Source organism: Myripristis murdjan, chromosome 14, assembly GCF_902150065.1.
Source record: "Myripristis murdjan chromosome 14, fMyrMur1.1, whole genome shotgun sequence".
NCBI classification, from domain to species: Eukaryota; Metazoa; Chordata; class Actinopteri; order Holocentriformes; family Holocentridae; genus Myripristis; species Myripristis murdjan.
This window is the reverse complement of record NC_043993.1, coordinates 7,729,846-7,753,759: the sequence shown is the minus strand read 5'-3', so window position 1 is coordinate 7,753,759 and position 23,914 is coordinate 7,729,846. Positions and strand designations below refer to the sequence as shown.

Here is a 23,914-nt window from a genome sequence, read left to right as displayed (position 1 = left end):
AACCTTGCATGTTGGTTTCCCTACACAACAGCAAACGGTAACTGATTTTTTATTGTGTCACTACTCTGGAATCAGTAAACTTTGTGTGACTTCACCAAAGTTTGTGCTCACTGGAAGGGAATTTCCTCGACTTACTGGCTGGTGGAGTTGGTGAGCATAGTCTTTTCACAGCAGGTTCAAACGTTATTGGTGATTATAGCCCTTTGTATACAAAGTGTTATTCTTGTTGCTCAGAACTAAAATTTTATTTCGCTCTTAATTTCCATTAGCCAGTTTTTTGTGCTCAAGATTTCCCATCGCTGGTAATTTCCAACCATATTGGCTTTCATGGGCAAAAACAGGAAGTTTCCTGCATTGCTGATAGGAGCACTTTTTCTCGTTCAACCCATAGTCATTATTTTCATTGAAAATAGAGCCATCCTTTTCAATGAAGCTGTTACATAGTGGCTCTATAATGTCAGTGTGGTGTTAAAGCTTGCAGACACAAGTCTCTGCAGTAAGTTGTTGACCCCCCTCCCATCCTTTTCTATCCACTTTGAGTGATTTTCTCTCCCTCCCCTCATGTGTCCTTCCTCCCTGGGGTGCAGATTTTCCCTCTCAGAGTGCAGCAGGTCCAGACCCAGGCCAACCCAGGTTGCTGCTCTTGCTTTCCTCAGCAATCAGAGAGCCTTGCTGAACTTTGGCATAATCAGTTTGTGTGCACCGATGTTGCTTTGAATAGTAATGCTGGGGCCATGGAGGCTATGGCCACAGAGAGCTGTGACGGGATGATGGATTCAGTGCCAGGGCATCCAGGGCAGAGCAAGGCAAGCATGCGCAGGCGGACAGACAAGGCGACTTGCATATCCAAGTAAAAGCGACTCTTGAACTTCAACACCTACTGGAAGTGATCCTGGATTGGACCCAGAAGTAAACCTGGATGTCAAAACCAAAACAAATACCTCCTTTCAACAAAACCTTGACAAGAAAATATCATAAATAGTCCTACAGGATAGATAGATTTTTTTTATTGTCATTGCACAATCATATACGTATAATAATGCAACGAAATTAGGGCTCAGTCCTTTCGGTGCAGGGGAGAATAGAAAGCATCATGCATCTTGCTAGTTGAATAGCCAGGTCCAGTAATAGATGGCTGCAGCCATGTCTCTGATATCAGAAAAAATGCAACAGTCACGGAAACACTTGTTGGGTGTGCAAGCACAGTTCGTCATCCCGTGTTCGCCATGGACCTGGCGCTGGAAAAAGCTGGGAGGCGGCGGCCCAAAGGGCTGTCCTTTCAGCCGTGTCAACGCACCGGCCCTGCAGCCTCGGCGTCCTCCGGAATGTCCTGGCAGCGATGAAAGTCCGGTGAAATTGGCATCCCGCAGCGCAATCCCAAGCTCAAAAGGTCCTGATAACTGTTGTTTCCTTTGCTTGTTTACCTTTCCTCCTGGACTTGTCACTGGGAAGAACTATCCACGGAGACCCCGGTGTTCTAACGGCGTCCTCCGGAATGTCCTGGTAGCGATGAAAGTCCGGCGAAATTGGTACCTCGCAGCACAATCCCAAGCTCAAAAGGTGCTGATGACTGTACGCGTACATTGCCCAACATAAGGTGGTGTTTTAAGCTAAAAACACAACCGTTCACACATACAAAAACATATAATACAGCACCGAGAGTGGAGAGCTGTAGCCGCTGCGTCTATGCGCGCAGCCATGGCAACCACCTTATTGATGGAGGCAGTTTGGTAAATGCTTGGTATCTGAGGTATCATAATGTACAAAGAAGAAATTGACATGAGTAAATGTTGCATTTTAAAGGAGCCTTGGAGAAAAACTCTGGCTAAAGCCAAACTATTGTCAAATAGATTTCACTGCAGGAAAATTACAATTTATAACTAAATCTGGTAAACAGATTCAAAAATGGGTGTTCCTAGTGTCTTGATAATGTGTAGTTTATCACAAGAAAGTCCATGGTAAATGTGATCAAAAGGTTGGGGTAACAATGGTTGTCAGTTCTCGAGTCTGTAATCTTTTCTATCATCAGATCACTGGAGGGAAACTCCAGGCACAGTAAAAAGAGATTAGATCACCGCATCGCAGCTCCCCTGGTATCTAACCACGTTGACAGGACTTGTTCTGTGCGCTAAAAGGCTGCGTGACCTTTTGCCGGTGACGTAACGCCACAGCCTCTTAGTGTTGGCCTTGGCAGATTTGCGCTGACCTCGGCCCACAGACGGGCTGATTGACAGACTGACAGAGCTCACGGAGGAAGTCAAGGTAATGTGGCCTTTCAGCCGACAGAGACTTGGGGAGGGGGGGTGTCCTGAGAGAGGAGAGAGTGAATGAGTAAGAGATAAATGCCAAGACAGAAAAAAGGAGGGAGAAACTGGGCAAGAGAGAACAACACAGCGAGAGAGAGCTTTTAGCACGTCGAGGGAGGTCTAGGATATCATATGCACGGGAAGTAGGGGTGATAACGATCGATATGGGTTGCATTAGGCCAGGCCAGGCCAGGCCAAACTCACCACCCATTGTCCATAAATTACTGCTCAATCCTGCCCAATGAAACACATTCTCACTCCCATTTTTCTCCCCTTCCAGCATACACATCTCTCATCCAGTGCTGCAGCACAGGTCTGGAAAATGTCTGAAAAATGGACAGTAAAATTGAAAAATCATGACAGACAGGCACCACCGCAAAGCATACCTCTTGCATGTGTAAGTCACAAAGCATTGCGGATATTACACACTAATATCAAAAGTGTAAGACAGTAACACTTCTACATTGTATGAAAACTCAGATCTTGAAAAGCAAATCACTTAAAATAGACATTTTAATTAATAGTCAATTAATTGTAACAGTGGTTGGTTTTGGTGGTATGGTTTGAACTGGATTTAGACTATTGTATTTCCTCACACACACCTTTAGTTAATTTTTTGCTGTTGTAGGCATTAGTGAGATCAGCAATAATGTAACAATAGCAACAACAAAAAAAGTGAAATGTGCAAGGAGTCAAGTTGTTTTTGACATTTTGATTTTCTTTGTTGACATCGCTGCCTTGTTTTGGCAGTTCAAATCAGAAATTACTGACATTTTACAATTGTAGTCAAGCATGAATTGAATGTTTTTTTTTTTTTTTTGTTTGGGTTTTGTTTTTATTTGAAAGTATTACCCTGCAGAGAAGATCAATCCCCTGTTCTAGCTGGATGTTGACTTTGCCAGTGACCCTCTAGGCATAATCTGAGAGGCAACATCCTCATATCTCCTTTCCTCTTGTTTTGCTTACAAAAAAGCACTGATTTTGGCTGATGAATTGTGACACTCCGCTCCACTTTATTGTAACCTCTGAGAGAGTGCAAATGGACTCTCCATTTGGCTGTTGCAGGCGAGTGTTTTGAATCCTTTTGAGTGGGAAATGTGGGGAGTGATAGCTCGTCCTGTTTTTAGCACCGCATTTCAATATAAGTACTGTTTAAACATTTTCAGTCCTTTGTGTTTAGAAATGACTCTCACCCAGAGCAGTTTGGAATGAGTGAGCAGGTAGCGGCTCAGCGTGTTGCTCAGGGGCACTTGGGCAGGAAAAATAGTTGCTGATGTGCACTTTGAACCTTTATTTATACTGGGAAAGGTGACTGCGCATGCTTGCTCTTCTCTGGTTATATGTTAACACAATCTAACCCAGGAGTTTCTAAGCACAACCACAGTCTCGCCACAATGCCTCGCTCGAGGGCACATGAATTTTACTCTTCCCAGAATTTGAGTATTTAAACTGTTTAAAAAAATTCCAATATGGATGGAATGAAGAAATCCTAATATCATTTACTAAATACCTTGATATTGACATATTGTGGCAATATCGTAAATTTGACTGTTGGTGTTTTCATGAGATATTTACACACAAGAGATTTTGATAAACAGTCATTATTAATGTGGATGTGATGACCAAGGTAGAGGCAAATAATAGAACTACAGCAGAGCTACAGTACATTCAGAAAATTGCATCCCATTACTGTAATGCAGCCTGGAAAACCAGCCATCCAAGATAAGATAATATGATAATGACCTAATATTCATACATCGCCCAGTCCCACTCTTAGAGATTTTTATACACCAGAAAGCAAAGATCAATTCAGGAGAGAACAACAACAATTCAGGATCAGTTCTGGAGAGAATAACCACATCAAGTGCCAGAATAACATAACTATGGTTACCACACTTTGCTTTTTAATGCAGTAAGAAGAATATTCCTGAAATCTGGTCACCTTAACTTATCTCACTGTATAAATGGTTGCACTGGAATAAAAGAGCCAGTGTCCTGCATAGTGTAATTACTGTCCATTAGGCTTGATAGTCCAACATTTTAAAGTGAAAAACACGCTCAGGCTCTGTGTGCATTAGCATGCCCAAGCTGGTCAACATTACAGGGCTAAATGGACTGAGACAGAGGCTGCTCTTGTGGAGATGCACTCTGGTGTTTGTACACACACACACACACACACACACACAAACACTCACACTCACACAGGCTACGCACGTGCATGTGCATGTGCACGTCTGACCTAGTGACTTGAGGTGAACCTATTACTGCTGGCCCCAAGCACTCAAACACAGTTTAGCACATACAAATGCAAAGACACACAGATACACATATACACACACTGAGGCCCATGTATTGGCACTGTAGTCATCAAAACCAACAGACACTAACACACACAGACATGAAAACACATGAGTGTACTTCTCTACAAACAGATTTCATATATACAGACCCCATAACAGCTTTAATATGAGCTCCCCTACCCCCTCAACACACACATATACACAGCCCATACCCCCACCCCCCTCCAATTCCACTTGCTCCCATTATCTCAATGCTATTGATCCTCCTTTCACTGCTTACACAACCAGAAAGTCCTACTGGATAATTTTCAAGGGCGTTTATAAATACAGAATGCAATGGACGGATCATTGCTTTGTGTGTGTGAAGCAGAGAAAGAGAGAAGAAGGGAAGGAGAGGAGACAGAGTGAGTGTGGCTTTATGTGTAGGTGTGTCTTTATAATTGCATTTTTATGCTTTTATGTCTGTACGTGTGTGTGAGTGTCCTTGCAGGCAAACGGTCTGTGTGTGTCTCCTTGCTCTCTGAAGGAGTTTGGCAATAGGGCCTATTGGATGCATGAACACCAAAACCTATCAACCTGCTAATCTCCTTATTCCTCAGGGAAAGAAGTTTTTTTTAATTTTTTTTAAAATTTTTATTATTTTTTCTTTTAACTCCCAGTCACACACATCAGTTAGTGAGTCTCTTGTTGTCTTGAAAGTCCTTTTTCACATCTCTAAATGTGCAAACTGGATTTCATAAACCAGCACAGTTTCACAAGAACTAGTGGTCATTAAGACTCATGTTCAAATCCAGATTTATTTGCTGAAGAATTAACAGTGAAAAGGTAACAACAAGGGAAAGTAACATCATAAAGTATCCGACAACATGATAGCCTTTGGCTGGATTGCATCATGCAGCCAGCCCTCGTCTGTGAGTGATCAAAGTTGCACTAAGGGTTTGCAGACCAAAGACGTTGGCTGCATGTTGGACTTTCGCTATCGGCTAATGCTCTTTCAAAATGAATTGGCGCACTGCAGCTCATTCCACATTTATCGAACACACACTGAAGGAGATAGAGAGAGACAGAGAGAGACGGAAAGACTGTAACCACCACAGAGAAATACGCTTCTGATGGTGAACAGCCAAGCTCCTGCACATCCATGATTTTATGCATTGTGGTGCATCTGCAACAAGACTGACTCAAAATGGCTCTTTCACATGAACAATATTGGTGTAATTAAGATAATTAAAAGATTCGATCAACACGAAAAATAGATGAGGTAGTGTCACACATAAAGTTGGATTTAGGATTCTGTCCAGGAAATGGAAAACTGATACTTGTGAATATTATTTATTTATTTATTTTAAAAACCAAACTCTCCGAGACTGCATGCTCAGTTGACTACAGAGGTCTGTGAATGATGATTCAACTCATTGACTTTCAGGGGGCTGCCCTAAAGAGCCCTGTAATGATGAAATCGCAGCACACTTCTCTTTGTAGTCTTTAAGACTATTTGGTTTGGTTTGGTATCAGAATGTTAAAGAATCACAAGAGCAGTGTGTGTTTCTCCATTTCTGGTTTGAACTATAGTCGGCAATGGCAGCTGTTCATTTTTTATTTCTGCATACAAAGCTTAACGTTCTCATACTGAATATTCATACATTGGTGTTAAAGCCTTTTGCACACAAATCCACATCTGCAGAATGGTGTGAGGAGAAATCTCAGCAGCAGGGTGGGGAATTCACACCAGCCACCAGCCAGACTCTGATGGACTCAAACCACAACTGGCAAGAGGTTTTCTCTCTTTTTTTTTCCCCCCTCTACTGAGCCACTTTGTGATAGAGCCAATAAGTGTAGGGCAATATCGATATCTGTGTCACATTGATATCATATCATATGAGGCTTCATATGTTCTGCATTAGCATCAGTGTTGTCTTTTCCTAGTTTTAATGGCTGCATTACAGTACACAGATGCAGTTTTCTGAACTTATTAGGCTAAGTGCTCTGTTTGCCTCTACCTACTTGATCTGCATATCCACAATACTAATGACTGTTAATCAGAAATCGCTTTTATGTACATATCTTATGAAAGCACCAACATGCCATCTCTGCAGTATTGTCACAATATCAACATAGAGGAATTCAGTCAAATGTTGCAGTATTTGATTTTTTTTTTTTTCCATGTCACCCTGCTCTAAGTAGGTGATTTGAGTTTCTTTTCTCATCAAAAATCTGCCTTGTCAGGTAAAATGGTGAAAGTCTTCTGATAAAGTTCGGAATTCAGTGTTTGCTGTTATCAGTGGGCAAACAAAGTTAGTTTCCTGTTACTGAAGTTGCAGTCCGCTCCATCTGGGCTGAGTAGTCAGCCAACAGAGTGGAACAGGATCCAAAATCAACAGCAGCACAGCAGGGGAACGGAGGGCTGGGCTGCCCCTGCAACTAGCCCTGGGTCAACCTTTAGGGGGTTCCATGGGTATGCTATGTGTGTGTGTGTGTGTTTGTGTGCACCGTGTGTGTGTGCCGTGTGCGTGTGTGTTTGTTGCCAGTGCTTGTGTGTGTGAAGCAGCATGGGTTGGGGCACAGGGCAGGAAGCATCTGTTAACAGAGGGGAACCAGAAGGTACTAAGGTGTATGTATCTCTCTGTTTGTGTGTGTGTGTGTGTGTGTGTGTGAGAGACTATTTTAAGTGTATCTGACTATTTTGAATGTGTGTGTGTGTGTGTGTGTGCCTGTGCGTGCACGTGTGTCTGTGTTACAGCAGAGTGTTCAGCCTTCCCCTGTATCCGGCCGACCACCTTCCTCACAGGCCCAGACAGAGACGCCTCACAGCTTCCTGCAACACACACACACACGCACGCACACGCACACACGCACACACAAAAAAAAAAAACAAAAAAACAAAGAAAACAGCTAGGGTGCACAAATAAGCGTCCCCCTCAAAGAATACTAAAGAGTTTCGTCTCACAGTGAGTTGTTTTGTTTCTGAGACATTGGCACCAAACCCGTTATTAAGTAATAATGTGATATTTCACTGTTAATTAACAAAAATCATTACAACCAGAAGACTAGATGTTCAATAGTTTATTAATGCATGTAGTTCTGAATCAATTAGTCAAGTGACTGATGAGCTGACCTGCAGAAAATTGTTCATTTTCATAATCTGTTAATCATTTGTCACTTGTTGTTTGTTTGTGCAGTTTCATATCTTTATAAAATTAATGTTTTAGTTGTTTTTTTTGGCTGTTGGTCCAACTAAGAAATCATTTCTAAGAGGTTGTATAACACGTCTGGATGTGTATCCTCTATTTTTTGTGGGCTTTGTAGACAAATTGGCTAATCATTTAATCAAGACAATAATCGCTAAAAATAATAATCATCATAACATTATTAGTTGTTCTTACTGTTATGGTGTAATGACACAAAATAGGCTGTATGCAAATAGCTGTGGAAGAGAGAAGGGACAAGAAAGGAAACAGAAGATGTGAGAAGATGAGGTGAGATGGATAAAAGTGGCAAGTCTAAAATAGTACTTGCCAATATTTTACACCAGAAAGCCTTAAGAATCCACAGGAAAATGCCAAATGTCATTTTTCTTCTGTGACTAACAACTCATCCTGACACTCTCCGTTTGAGCTATCCCAGTGCGGCAAACTCCACCCATCCGGTGCTCCAAGCAGCTGTAAAACAAACACTCAGGAGTATTTGCCATGTAAATCCCCTCACCCAGGTGAGGACGAGAGAGAGGAAATAGAGGGCAGACTGGCTGCGACAGGTTGAATATTCATATCAGGCACATCTGACTCTGCTTGGCACCGGGACTGCAGTCTGCTACCTGCTGACACACACACACACACACACACACACACACACAGAGAAAACTATTCCCCCTTACTCTCTTGATGCCGACTAGAAGGAATTAGCCACTAAAGCCTGGTTGTAATACCTCCAGTCCTCCAGAGAAGAATACTTCACTCTGCAGGGGCGCTGACCCATGCTAATTTCCTCATTCACTGTAAGCCTCCAGAAGACTGAATGAGTGGCTGGGAGTGTGTGGGATGATTAAACATGCAGCCAATTTAGAGCTATTACTCACTGAGAAACCCAGACTGGTAGTGTAGCTTTTATATTCTGATGAGGGCAAGGGGGCTGAACCAGAGCCAGTCGGCAAGCCTATCAGGTTCGTCATCCCCGTGAACAATTTTTAATCTCGCTAATCGTCTTTACCTCGAGAAGCCGTGTCGTTCTAATGGTTCTTCAGAATTGCCACTGATCAACAAAAGCAGCTCATGTGTGCAAAGTCTTTTAATGCCATACACTGATGACATAACCCCTGATTGGTCAAGAGGATTGTCTTGCACAAATGACAAGTCTGAAACCACTGGTTTTAGCAAATGTTGGTCTCTTTCTTTCTCTTTTTCTTTCTTTCTTTCTTTCTTTCCTTCTTTCTTTTGATTGTGTACTGCACAATTACAATATAGTATACAATGTGGAATAGCTCAGAAGATTGACATTTTCTGCAAGCAACAGTGTGTTTTCTCCTCCTTCTGGCAAAGCGATTGAACCCGAATAGCCTGTAGTGGCTAATGCAGTGCTCAGGGATGCACTCATACCAGTTTTTCAGTGCCAATACCAGTGTGAAACTTTTAAGTATCAACTGATACCAAATACAGACCTGATCGATTACTTTTACTGGGCAGTATACACTTGGACCATTTGTTTTGGGACACACACACACACACACACACACACACACACAACAGAGTCCATTGTTCTCGAGGAGTTAATCCTGGTATTTGTTAATTCAGTAATATTTTGAAGGCTTCACTTTGTGTGGATGAATAAACATGAAAAGAGGGCAAGTTTGGAGGAAATGCTGCTATCACTGTCAGTATTTGGCACTACCATGACACACACACACACACACACACACACACATACTGTACAGTCATTTTTCCTCTCCCTCCTTTCTCCCTCTGTCTATTTTCTCTTTGTTTATCTCTCTGTATCTCTCTCTCTCTCTCTCTCTCTCTCTCTGTATCTCTCTCTCTCTCGCTCTCTCTCCCTCTCTCACTCTCAATCACTCTGTGAGACAACTGGGGCAGAAGTCACAGCCCTTTGGCAGGGCTGGTGACAGTGCCATCCAGCATCCCGTCTGTCACAATACTGGCACGGCTCAGAGTGGAAACTGCCAACTAATTGCTATTTATCCGCTGTAGAAGCTTGCCAGCCAATGACAGTAAAGTCGAAAAATGTGCCAGCCAATGAGCCAATGAACCTTGCACCTCACAAACCAATGATTGTCCAATCAAGAGCCATGCCAGCAAGAGCTTTTGTCATATCCAAATCACAAGAGGCTGCATTTTTCTTCCCCACATTAAAGTGTGTTTCAGACAGTTTTATGGTCTTGTCCTTGGCCTACAAATGGAGATGCATTTTTAAGAGGAAAAAAAAAATTATATATATATATATATATATATATACACACACACACACACATATATATATATAATTCAGCATTAGTGTATCATGTTCTTTACCCGGCACATTTTTGTGCATATTGCTGAAAAATAAATCATGTGGGAAAAAAGTCATATCATACTATTAAGGAAAGCATGTTAATTGGTATATGTGACAACAAGTGAAGTTTTGTCAATATTGTGCAGCCCAAGTGTCAGCTATCACTGCACAACCTGGAGTCATGCCAGCAATGTTCAAAACAGGAACCTTACTGAAGACAAGCTCATTGCTGTTTCCTCACTTCTGCATGTACTGCTCAGACAATCAGTTTGAAAGATGCAAATAGAACACTTTCATTTCTTTGATTTTATGTATTTCCTGCGCTAACAGGATGCTGGGGAGTTGGCATAATGTGGACAGAGATCATTCAGAGGTGTAAACCAATAGGGTATCAGTGAAGGAGAGAACCAGTTTCATTTGATGGGGTGAGTGGAGGGTCATATTGGTTGAAATTTTTGGTTAGGCCCACTGGTGCACCATGAGAACACCATTAAAGATACACTGCTCTCCTGAAAGTAAACACTGTGACAGTTGTGACAGGAGTAGGAAAAACAGAAAAGTCGATAGATACACAAGAAAAGACGTATTCCACCAGTGAGCCACTTGTCACACCCAATCAGGTCAGTTTTTACCATTTATAAAAATCATAACTCCTGGGTCTACTGAAACAGGCAAAGAGATTAGATTATGCTTTTTTCATCATTAAAACATTTACACAGTTTGGCAGTACACTTGCTGCGGAAATGAAATTTGCCTGGTTTGTTTGATTAGAAAGGACAAGTTTGCATCGATACCAAAGCGCCTCATTTGACTTGGGACTGTGCAATGCACACAAACTCACTGGCTGAAATAGTTCTTCACACACCACACACTCATGATCATCTGTAATTGGACTGGAGTTTAATCTTAGTTTACCTGGACTAGAGTGTTGGGGTAGAAGCTGAAGTTAGTAGTTACAGAACCGGAACCCAGAAGCTGTAAATGTGCATTTGAGTCCCTCTGTGTGTGTGTGTGTGTGTGTGTGTGTGTGTGTGTGTGTGTGTGTGTGTGTGTGTGTGTGTGTGTGTGTGTGTGTGTGTGTGTGTGTGTGTGTGTGTGTGTGTGTGTGTGTGTGTGTGTGTGTGTGTGTGTACGCGCACGCACATATTATCTGCTTGACAGTCATCAGGTCCTCTCATCTCCCTAGGTGGCACTGAGTTAACGCCCCCTTTCCCCTTTCCTTCTCTCTCTCTCTCTCTCTCTCTCTCTCTCTCTCCCTCCCTCTCTCTCTCTCTCTCTGCCTGCACCGTTTGCCTGTGTAGTTGTCACCCCCAATTCCAACTTCAATTCATTATATCTCCCCTAGTCTCAGCTACGATGGACACACACACACACACAGAATCTTGCTTGCCAGGGTGCCACAGATATGCTTTCCTGGGTCGAGGTAGAATTGGGTTCTTAAAAGAATATTTGAGACTTTTTTCTCTTCATATGTTCGCTGTCTTTCACTTTGTCATCACTGCACCCCTCACTGTCACTCCTATCTCTATTATAAGCTTCTGCCTCACTCTCTGCAACCCTCACTCTCTCTCTCTCTCTCTCTCTCTCTCACACACACACACACACACATACACATATATTTCTGTCTAAATCATATGCACTCTCTCTGTCTTCTCCACTCTCTCCTCTGTCTTGCAGTACATGCATATGCTTTCCCCCCACTAGTTTATATATATACTCTTGCTCTCGCTCTGTCTCTCTCTCGCTCTGTCTCATATATTTTTTTCCCTCTTTTTCTCTATCTCCATCTGTCTCCTGTGCTGTATCTTAATCCAGCAGTCTGTGGTCTTGCCAGTAATAGAGCAGACTGTAGCTGTGTGCTGAGGCCAGTCAGTGAGCTCACTGTATGTTTTATTGAATGGATCATGTGCTGTGTGTGTTCCTGTGTGTGTTCCTGTGTGTGTGTCTGTGTGTTTGTCTGTGTCTGTGCGAATGTGTATTTCTGTGCATGTATAGGCACTCGTGCATATTTGCATTATGAAAATTTATCCCATCGTCTTCATTGATGAATACTCATTTCTGATTTCCTAGAGAGTGTGTGTTAAAACCGTGTAACACACACACACTTCTACTGTAGTCCAGCTCAAGTTTAATCACTGCTCTAAAATTGTTCACTGGCCGTAATGTTCCAAACCAACATGTAACCATAGCAACAAACTCAAACTTCAGTGTTAAGCTGCTACATCAGCCGCCACACTGTCTTGTTTTTAGAGTGACAGTTTGGATTCTTACCCATACTGTATTGTGGTATTTCCTGCTCCATGCAAGTGCAGTACATCTACCAAGTCCGGTCCATTAAATCCTTCCCTGTTGCAAGAATGACAGCTTCACTGGGGGAGTACCGGGGAAGGATTTGGACCAGCAAATACCACTGTATGGATAAGAATCCAGACTATCACTTTAAAGTACCAGTTGCCTAAAAACTATTTTTATTATTATTTTTTTTTCCACAGTTAACATTGGTGTAAAGTTCCAACAACCACTGAGCTAGCTGAGCATTTTTTGTGTAGATATGTGTAATATGTAATCCAGTGTTTACAATGCCATGGCTCAAGTTGAGTAACTGTTAACTGAATCAGCTGGTAGCGTCTCTGCTGCTAGGTTATATGTTATTATTCTGAATGGTTGAATATAGTGTGACAGATTTTTTTTTTTTTTTTTTTTTCCAGAGAATAGAATAGAGCTGATGTTCTCACATGGCCTGTCTCGGGAGCCTAGTTGGGGGTCTTTACACCCCTCCTTGCCTCTTTTGATACCGAATTGCTGCTGAGAGCAGAAGGGGGTTTGATTCCATAGAGTAAAAAAATAAAAAAATAAAAAAGACGGAGGTGAGAGAACAAAAATGAAGGAACAAGAGAGAAAGAGGGAGCTACAGCGTAATGAGAGGGAGTGAACAGTTGGAGAGAGTTAATAAGAGAGGTGGTGGAGGAGAGGAGGCAGCAGAAAGAAAAAATGTGACTGAAAGGAGCGGAGTGAGAAAAGAGCCAACGAAAACCAGATTCAGACACCAGATTAAGTGCTGCATCAAAGGAACGGTAACAAATTTGTGTTCTGATACAGCAGCTACATGGTTGCTTTGTTGAAGTGAGCAGAGTTGCTGTCTGCGGTTTCTGCCCTAACTACGTGCTCTGATGCAGACAGCTAACTCACCACTTTTCAGGGACAGCTGTTACCACCGGAGACAGATGTTACCTTGTGAGGTTTGCTTGTTTTAATGTGTATTTATGCGCCATATGCGGGCACATGGATACATGCCTGTAAAAGTTTTAGCCTTCTTAGCTAAGAAGATTTTTGCAAATGCTGCTGCCACACTTCTTATTTTTATTTATTTAGTTTTTGAAGACTTCCCTTACTGGAATGATTCTGAATCTTGAACTTCTCACATAATGTTGCATGTCTTGATTAGGGCAGTCCAGGAAAATGTTAAGTTTTATTTTCAGTGAGCACAATAATTGTAGCTCCTTCTCTCATCTGTTATACATATTTGGATAAAGAAAGACTTGGGGCATTCATATCCATTTACTGATCCTTGTATTATGAATCATAGCAGGAGATGCAAACAGAATTTCCACTCTGTGTAGGTTAGTGCTTATATATTAAGTAAACACCATAATGAGGTAAAATGTAGACCTTCTCCACCTAGAGCTCTCAGTCAAATTAATTGTCTTCATACATCCCTTATGCTTGTTTTAGTGTAATTGTCCATTGAGCGGTGCTTGTGTGCACCACTCACCAGTCACACCAGTCAGGTCATGTCAAGGCACTTTGTCACTGCTGACATCTACAGGCCGACCACGTTCATGTCATATAACCCTGTTGTGACTCCACTGTCCATTACCCTGCCTGTGTTGACTCAGCTGTTGAGGTTTGACTTTTATATGAATGGTAGTTCCAGCCAAGCAAGTTCTTAAACATACCTTACCATAATTATTATTTACTTTTCATTTGCATTTTCAGTCAGGGCAGTGCATGCACCGGCAGTTATTGGAGAAGAACCCAGCATTCCTTTAGGGATGCTTTTCGATTGTGGTCACAGTATTGAATTGTCAGCATTAGTCAGCTCAAGAACCTTTCACCTAGCTGCACCACTGTCATACCCATGATCTATTGCATGTACAGCATTAAATAGCTTACCGGGTATGACTGAAGTTAAAACATGTGCTTTAACTGATATCTTGCAGCTCAGATATGGAATAGACTTTGATTTGTTTTTGAGATATAATGTTTAGTCAGATTATTCCAGTTTTGTCATACTGCACATCATTTTTTGTTTAACCAGCTCTTCATTGCTCATCTTGTTTTAATTTTTTCCACAAGACATGATTTTGTTTGATTGCTGAGTAAGTAAGTCCCTTTCATATGGGGATATGGTTAATATTCTCATGTGCTCCTCAATTTGTGGGCATGTATGTGTTCATTTAAAGAAAGCAAGAGCCCAGCACTAACAAGCACAACCCTGAACCTTGAGCCTTTAGCCTTGGAAAAACTCCTTGACTGTATTGCATACACTTGATATCTGGCCTTTTTGCAGTTATTGAATAGCAGCTGTTTGGCCCGGGCATTACATGTTTTTGGTTGTCTTCCTGGCAGTCAAATAATCCTGGCAATATTACATTTTAATATTCAGCGAGCACAGTTTGGCGGTCATTGTTTCTGGAGCCTGCCTTAATTATCATCCTCATCAGGATTCGTCGGCTTCATCACTCTGCCATCACCACCACAGTAGTGAATTCAAATGAGCTTTGTCTTCACATTTTTTTTTTTTTTTTTAATTCCCATAGACATTTTTCACATTGATATTATTTGTTATTCACCTCTTTTTTTCTCTTTCTTTCTCTGTCTCATTCCATCTTACTGTCAGTGTATCCGTCGTCATTTCTGTCCCAACTTTCTTCCTTTCGATCTATCTCTTCTGTCTTTGTCTTACTCCCCTCTGTTTATCTGCTGGTTTGACGGTGGTGATACTCGCAGTCATTAAGGTTGAGTTGCTGCAGCCTGATCAAACTTTTGCTGAAATGATGAATCCAGTGATGCTTCACTTGAAATGAGTTATTTTTATCATCATTTCTATTGAAACATACCTCTTTTCTTATGCAAATGTTAGTACCACATTGTAGGAATTTATTTACAGCCTTTGATACAGGAGAATTTGTTGTGGAAATATAGCCGGCATTTGAGAGATGGTGGCATGCCAGAGGTCAAGTTCAACATCAACCTAAATGAGTACAACAATTTTGACCTAATGATATTACAACATGGTAACACTTTCAATGAAACCATTTTGCAAGCTACTTTGGGCTGATATTGGAAAGGTATTTAGTTAACAAAATTATTCAGGGAATAGCTATGGACCGCAGGCATCATCTCAACATTTCATTTTGCCATTCCTTCATAATGCCACCTGCAGAAATAAGGGAGCAGAAGAGAACCATTTCAAAACTGATAGTAAATTGCCAATTCATCTCTTTCTCTTCCTCCTGTTATTGTGTTTTGATGGTGTTCCCCCTTCTGGGACACTTAACCAACTTATTCCAGACTATTAGGATAGACAGGCCAGGCCCCATTCATTACAGTCTTCCCATGTTCCCCAAAACCTTTTTGGCATCAAAACGTCTCTTTCCCCTTTGACTTAAAATGGAGCAAAGATTATTCCAGTTCTAAAATGCCTTTGGGAAATCCAGTCCCTTGTCTGTGCAGCCAAATGGCCAGCCTAGCCTTTATAGCTCATTTTATCACCAAGGAAATAGGGGGAACGGAGCCATCAGTCCCATAGCCAGTTAATCACACTGTTGAAATAGGTTGCATTAAGTTAAATAGCGTTTTATAGAAGAGGGAAAAAGAAGATATCACCCTAATATGTTATGCCTGGCTTGCTTTGCTTTCAGTGAATTGAGTGGGCCTATAGAAAGATGAATGGAGTCATGAAGAGGTTAGCAGGAAAATAATCATTCATTCATTTATTTACTTATTTTACATCAGCAAACATGTTTCTGTGCTTTATGGATGTATCATAGATAGATAAATCCTTTTTTTGCTAGTACGCGCAATTGAAAACTCATCATTGTGATTGTCATATTGTTGGTGACAGGTTACATGCATTTGTTTCAAGACAGCAAAGGCTTGAACTTAATGTCAAATGCTATAGGCTTAGTCTTGTATAGATCTTCACCTTAATTGGTTACTGTGTGGTATTTAAAGTGTACCTGATCAATTCGTGGTTGTACTCCTTGTTGCTGACATTAGACAATTATTTATTTACAAGCAGGAGGGCTAGGTAACAAATTGATGCTCTAACCACTACAGGCTTTGTTATAGATTCTCCTCTTGGGCTACTGCATAGTGTTTAGAGCAAACCTGATCGACTCTTCATTGTTATAGATAGTGGATTCATTTCTCTAGTTAATCAGACTAGGTAAGTTGAATGCTCATTTTATTTGGATGTGCCACAGCATTTCGAGTCAGCTTGATCCTCCCATCCTTGCGCCTCCTTGTTGACATGATAGATTCGTACAGCTGGAGGAGCCATATACATTTATATTTAATCTCCTAACTCTCATCATTAATGCATGAGGAGAATGGGACACCCCCCCACCTCCCTGCCTTGGCCCGCAGGGAGAGGGAAAGGGGGGATTAGAGTGGAATTAAGTCTGCGGTGTGAATAGGAGCCACGAGACCGACACAATTATTCACATCCACTTCTTTCTCTCTTTTGCTCCCTCTCTTTCTAACACAAACTACCTTTCCCAGTCCTTGCCCTCTGTCTGTCTAGCATAACCTCCCTCACCCCTCCCAATTAACACACACACACACACACACACACATGGACACGCTATATTTATGAGAACCTTCAACTGAATACATTGACTCCCTAAACTATAACCCTAACCCTAATCCTAATTCAGGCTTCATGTGGAATTGCCTATTTACGAAGTAATGATTGACAAAATTCAGGCTTAATATCGGCCTCTAGGTACTATTACTTCTGATGTTGTTGCTCTGAGTGTCCGACACAGGTCCAACATCATATTTGGCTTTTATTTCAGCAGCCTGATGCTTGACAAGAGCATAAGAGGGTAAAGGTTGGGGAACCATTGAAGCAAACGGTAATATCTGAGGTAGTGTCCTTCCCGACTATTTGTCGGACATAGCAACAGTAACTAAGGAGAGGCGGGAGTTAACAAAAAAGTTGCAAACGGTCAATTTAAATGCACCAGACTATGCATAAACAAAATGACAGAATTACATTAAAATTGGCTGGGCATGCTGGCCACGTGGGATTTTTCCACCACCTGAACTTTGAAACCAAACCAGCAGCATCACAGTTGCATAAACTCCATTTAGGAGACAGAGCCACTGACCCATTCTGGTGGACAGCATTTTCCTAAACCAAGGACTTTTCAGGCACTCAGTGTGGAAGCATGAATGCCAAAGTATGAAGACTGCACATCTGCATGAAAGCCAGTATCGGGCCATAAGATGCTTCCCCTCCGTCATGATGCCCACCATGTCAGATTAGGCTTTCACAGTAACACAGATTTTTGCCATGTCTTGACACAAGGATAGAGGCTGCATCATACATCTGACTCTAACCAAACAACACACATCATCTGTCACAACCTGATGTGGCATTCGAAGGTGATTGTGAAGAAATGAACAATCTGAGAGTGATGTACACACATCATCGTTATCAGAGTTCTATCTTGGATGACAGATTGAAGTGCTTGAACCATGCCACACAACATGGTTTTAAACAGCTTGACCTTTGTTCACAAACTTCGTGTTCAGGTTCAGGTTCATGCTGGAAATTTGTCAACCATGATAAAAGTTTGTCTAAATAAGGCTGAATTTACATGTTCTGACTGCAGCATAATTTGAAACTTGTATATCAGCATTAACCATTGCCTCTAAATGCCTCTGAATCTTGGTTATCATTTGAATTTAGTTACCACCAAACCCAGGTCATAACCCCAAACAGACTAGCCCAAATGCCTTAACAAATATGAGCTCCTGAAGATCTAAAACTGGATTTCAGAGGGACAGGCGAGCACACAAATATCTCCTCACTGCTCCTCACTCTGTCTCGCTGCCTTTATTAAACAAACCCTCTCTCCTTTTTCTCCTCATCTTATTCCACCTGGAGTTTGCCATATCTCAGTCCCTTCATTTCATTAAAGTGTGTGCATGTTTGTCATCCTGAGTCCTGACTGGTTCAGCAGTTGGCCACATCAGTGTCTGTCTTCATGTGGATTTGGGTAAGTGTGTGAAATGGATGCAGGGAGGGAGATTCATTGTCACTGGCCAATAACGGCTCCATCACACAGAAATCAATAACTGTTTACCTGTGTTGGAATTAGTGCTCATTCTTTCTCTCTCCCTCTCTCCTTCTCTCCTTCTCTCTCTCTCTCTCTCTTTCTCTCTCTCTCTCTCTCTCTCTCTCACATGCTCACACACTCTGTCACACACACACTTGAGGCCACACACAAACACTCCATCACACACACACACTCAAATAGAATTGTATCCCAGGTGTTGGCTGCTAACCAAAATTCTCCACTTTTGCTTCATAGTGTTTACCTGTTTGTGTGTGCGTGCGTGTGTGCGTGTGTGTGTGTGCATGTGTGTGTGTTTAATTTAGTCAATAATAACAGTGGTTTATTCCTGTGTTGTCGTGGGTTCAATAGTAAGTGGAACACACAATGCACTGTGCTGCCCTGCCTTCCTAATGGGAAATGGATTTCGCTTAAATACAGAAGGAGTAAAAGTTAATGTCAGACACGTACATGTGTGTGTGTGTGTGTGTGTGTGTGTGTGTGTGTGTGTGTGTATGCATGAAAGAGGGATGCATGTTGGAATGTTACAGAGGTAAACATGGGAAATAGTAGTCTTATTATTATTTTGCTACTTTACTTGTCATTTTGTGCATGCACAAACATTCAAACATGGATGTGTAAATATTACACTATTGCATTAGTATAGCTGTGTGTGTGAACAGACTTTACATTATTCACTCTTACCTCCCTGCAGTCCCATATTGCATAGTTGCCTGTCTGTGTGTGTGTGTTCAGGCACGCATGTGTATGAATCTGTACGGTTAATGTTTCAAAGCGAAATTCAGATATGCAGTCATAAAAACGGTCTAGGATTTCCTTCCTCTCACCACAGTGTGCAGCTCCACTTAGCCCATCTTCACAACATCATAGGTTTGAGTCTTCTCTCATTTCTTGCCTCAGGAAAGAGTTCTTTATGTGCACAAATATTGTTCTCCATCATAGGAATGAATATACAAATTCTAAGGGACATCTTGCTTTGCAGCCTCTTTTTGAACAATGACATTTCAACTGTCTCAACACTATGGCTGTGCAGCAAAATTGATGCAGCTGAGCATCATAGTATATTTTTGCAGTGCTGTATCAATTGTCTAGCTCCTTTGTATTGACATATGTTGTTTATACGCTTAATTTTCACTTAGATGTTATGACATAGATGTTTCAGCATTAAGTAGCGTTATGCTCACTATATTTTAATAAACTAGAATAGGAATTTTGAGTTAAATAGTTTTGAGTCAGTTTGTCACCAGCTTTAACACATAATTTGTTGTATATTTTATTTGTTTACCCCGGTTTTAAGTAGTTGGCTGTATTTAAAGTTCTATTTATACATTTTAAGTCAGTTCTGTAGAGTGCTGGAAATCACATCATGACCTATGTATCATGATATGTATTTTATTGAGATGTCCTTAATACTCAGTCTTACTCAACACTCAAAAATCCTTGGGTAACTTGTCTGCTTGTCTGTATTTATGTTGGATTCACCCCAACAGTGTCACTAAAACGTAGTACTGTCAGTGTGTATGAATTCTTTATCCTTTAATGTGCTGCACAACAAGAACAAGCCAGTCTTTAAACTCCTTGTCCCTGCCCCTCAGTACTATGTTCCCCTGTGTGTTTGTGTGTATGTGGTGGTGGTGGTGGGGGTTGTTAGCCGTTGGGGTTGTACAGTACAGCAGGCCTATTAGAGAGGAGCACATAGGGGGCAGCGCCCCCAGACTTAACGTCTTTAATATTGCATGGTGGCACCAAGGCTCCATGCAGCCCCATCTAGGTTCCAGGCTTCAGTTTGGCTTGGCATGGCTTTGTATGTGCATCTGGTGGTGTGTATAAGCGTGTGTATTTGTGTATGTATGTTTGTTTGGAGCTCTTGGATGTGGCGATGGAGGAGATGTGCTGTAGGTTTGCCCGATGTCGTAGGAGGACATCCTCTCTCACCCTGACTCTACCCCGATCCAAACTGGTAAGACCTGAGAGGGAGCTGTTTGGTTTTGTAGAGTAGAGAAACGCATCAGGACTCGATCATGTGTCCACCTGCCAGGGGACTGAGGAGGCAAACTGGCCACCTAGCTCCATAGATTTCTGTGTCTTTATACTGCTTTAGTCCTGCGTGAGTACTGTGTAGGGTGTCAGTCATTGTAAAAGTCCCCTTTCTTGTGTTTAGTAGACAGTTCTTTCTTGAATGCTATACAGTTGGGCGAATTAGAGTGTTGTAATGGGTGACCAAAAATCAAAGCTGCATTTATGTTTTATTTTATTAGTGTGCTTACTTTGAACTTGGAGCTGAAGGCATGCTGAAGACATATAAATCTCATACTGTTTATACAGAAATTATTAAGAACCTCAAGAAGCAGGTTGAAGCTACATTGTTGTGTTTAGGAGGAAGGCAGCGTGCTGTATGTTTACCCAATGTTTGAAAAAAGGCATCTTCTCTCAGCCTCCTTACCTTGTTCAACTCTGTGGTGACAAGACTTGGAGCAGAACTCGTATATACAGAGCAGACTTGCACTTCTAAGTTTACCTGCCTTGACATGGGAGTATGAGTTTAACGTTCAGTGCAGTATCTTTCATCCTACCAGCAAACAGCACCGGGTGAAAAAGTCATTTGTCTGTATCTGTGCAAGACTGTTTCAGACTTGCACTATTTTTCTTGACTTCCTCCTTCTCTCCTTGTGCGGTTTAGCAGTGTGCTGGAGGCTCCTTTTGTATGTAATTCATGTCACTGCTGTGCACCGGAGGTATTACTGATTCCCCTCTGGGAATCAATCAGGTGTCAATCATCCAACCAACCAAATGTCTTTGTATAACACAGATTTCAAGTTTTTCAGTGAATTTTAACGTTATGAATTGAATACTCATAATTAGGATGCACACAAGTCTAATAGCCATTGAGGATACACAAAGTTTCCACAGTATGTAATACTCAGTTTTGATATACTGTTTCTAAAAAGTGCAATAAAACAGCTTTTCTCTCCAGATCATCTAAAATAACAAGGAATATTAATGATCATGGTAACAACATCTGGCAAAATAGTGAGGGTTATCATTTTAGCCATTTTAGCATCACGTAATGCCTCATTACTAAAACTGGTTCTCTTTTGCTGTGAACAGCAAGTCTGCCACAAAATACATGACTATGCTTTGTTATTGGGCATCCAGCAGGATAGCACCAAGGTTACAGAAGCAAACTTGTGTCCCAAAGCTGTTGGTTTGATCTCACCGGGAAGTTCCTGTTAGGGAAAGTGAATAAGTTATTTGCTTGCACATAGGGGCTACAGCAAACAGGTACAGAGATGGCCCTTGAGCAAGGCAAGTCCTTAGAAAAACTCTTCCCTGGAGAAATAAGTTATAAGAAAAGTAATGGAAAACTGGAGACTGCACAATACTGTAGTTTGAGAGAAGTTATAGTTGTGAGGTTGGTACCCTTGTTCTGTGGAAAGGTGTGATGTGATGGAATTTTAGAAGCTGCTGCTTGACTGACAGTTCTGTCTCATCTTGACTCAGGGGTTATTGTTTGTATGTACCCTTTGTACTTTTTAGCAGTTTGGAAGAGAAGAGAAGAAAAGTGGAAGAGAAACAAAATCACTGCCTTTATCAATACTCAAACTTTGCCAGTTGCAGAGATTGGTTTGGGGAATTTTTGTTTTTTATTTTTTATGTATTTTTAGAGAATAGTAGTCATTCTTTTAAGCTCGTGCTCGTGTGTGCATTTGTTGGTCGAGTGTGTTTGTGCATGTATTGTTGGTGGATGTGGATGTTTAAGTATGTTTTTGAGGGTTTAGTGTGTTTGCATGCATTCGTTCCCCAGTTTTGTATTTGTATATACTGTATGCATACAGCTGACATGACAGGTGTCTACACAGTAGAAAGCCTAGTCTAGGAAAACAGTCACATAGTTTACTGTCACATAGTTTTGCTGAGGTCACTCCAACAATATAAAACCTGCCTTTGTCCCCCAACTATCAAAAATAACATCAACCTGCTGCATGGTATATGATTTACAGTCCTCTGAAGTATCTCATCGAGCTGCCAGCTCCTCACATTGATGATCTAGCAGTACAAAATGTCAAATGGTGCCAAACCAGCTCTGGCTTTCAGGCTGATGAAACGGCTGTGTTTGTGTGTGAGTGGGTGCGTGTGTGCGTGCGCGTGTGTATGTGTGTATCTTTGTTTATATCTGTTGAATTCATCGCTCTCTCTCTCTCTCTCTGCCTCTCTCCCTCTCTCTCTGCTGTTTCCTGTCTGTCTGAACAGCTTCCTGCTGACCTCAATAAGATGCACCTGACAGATCACGCCCACCAGCAGGTGATGCACATGCCTCCCAGCCAATCAGGATGCAGCATCGCAAGCGACTCGGGGAGCAGCAGCCTATCCGATATTTACCAGGTGCATACGTCATTTCCTGCTTCCAGAATTCTGGCTTTTTTTTTTTTGTTTGTTTTTCATTTCTATCTTCAGAAAGCACCAACAACTGTCAAGCTGTTTTGCAAAGTGCTACAGTATGTATTCATTTGGGGATGAATCAGTAATGGAAAATGTCACTTTCAGTGGAAATTTGTCCAAACAAAATACAGCAGCACCTCTTCTTTTGGTTGCTTGAGCACATCACTACTGGAAATCATTCATCATTCAACACTATCATTCAGTATGTGTAAAATATAGTGGACCCAGCCTGTGCAAGTGGTATGATTTTAGGGATTATGTAAATTCCAGACTTAAAAAGTGCCATTATTTTTCTTCAAAAATACACATCACCGTATTTATTCATTCATTCATGTATTCATTCATTCATTTTCACAACCTGGGAAAGTAGGTCACTAGCAGCTGAATCTCTAGTTGGTTATCTCTTGTCTTAAAAATGAGACTCTGGGATGCCCACACCCTTTTACTTTCAATTAGCAAATGGAAGCTTTTGATAAATGAACAATGAAGCTCTTCACTGCCTTGCCTGGGTGAGCTGATGTTAAAAAAAGCCCATCTAATGCAATGAGACAAACCCGCTGCCTGCTCTAGCTCTGCTATTACAATGCAAAGACATCTGCTCAGTGGCAAATGTCGCTTAGTGATGCTGTGTTCCTCCCAGCTCAGTATACTCTTTCTTTCTTTTTCATCTAACTCTCGGCACTTTTATCTGTCTATCTGCCTTGCTGGTCTACCTGTCCTCCCTCCTCCCTCCTTTTAATCCATGGTAGCTTGCTAATTATAGCACATTGGTGAAGTGTCCTGGTGATCAGTCTCCCTCTCTACCTCCTGCAGTGGAGGAAAGGTCACAGGCAGGAACGTAACCTAACCCTTCAAGCTTTGTTTATACCTGTGCTGCAGGTATATGGGTTTTAAAACTGTCAGCCACGATACACTCAGAAACATCAGATCTCATTTGCATGTAATAGTTATTTTGAAGGTACTTCTGCTGTGTTTGATGGTATGTGGCGAAGAGTGACAG

General features: G+C 41.6%; 1 protein-coding gene across 5 annotated transcripts in view; it reads left to right on the top strand.

Moving 5' to 3' along the window:
* The window catches only part of rapgef6 (Rap guanine nucleotide exchange factor (GEF) 6), a 188,188-nt gene that overhangs the window by 95,384 nt on the left and 68,890 nt on the right, over nt 1–23,914 (top strand). For all 5 annotated transcript variants that reach the window (XM_030069454.1, XM_030069452.1, XM_030069453.1 and 2 more), the window contains one exon: nt 22,726–22,857. In XM_030069454.1, coding sequence (XP_029925314.1) covers nt 22,726–22,857 — 132 coding nt within the window. The remainder of the gene's footprint in view (nt 1–22,725; nt 22,858–23,914) is intronic.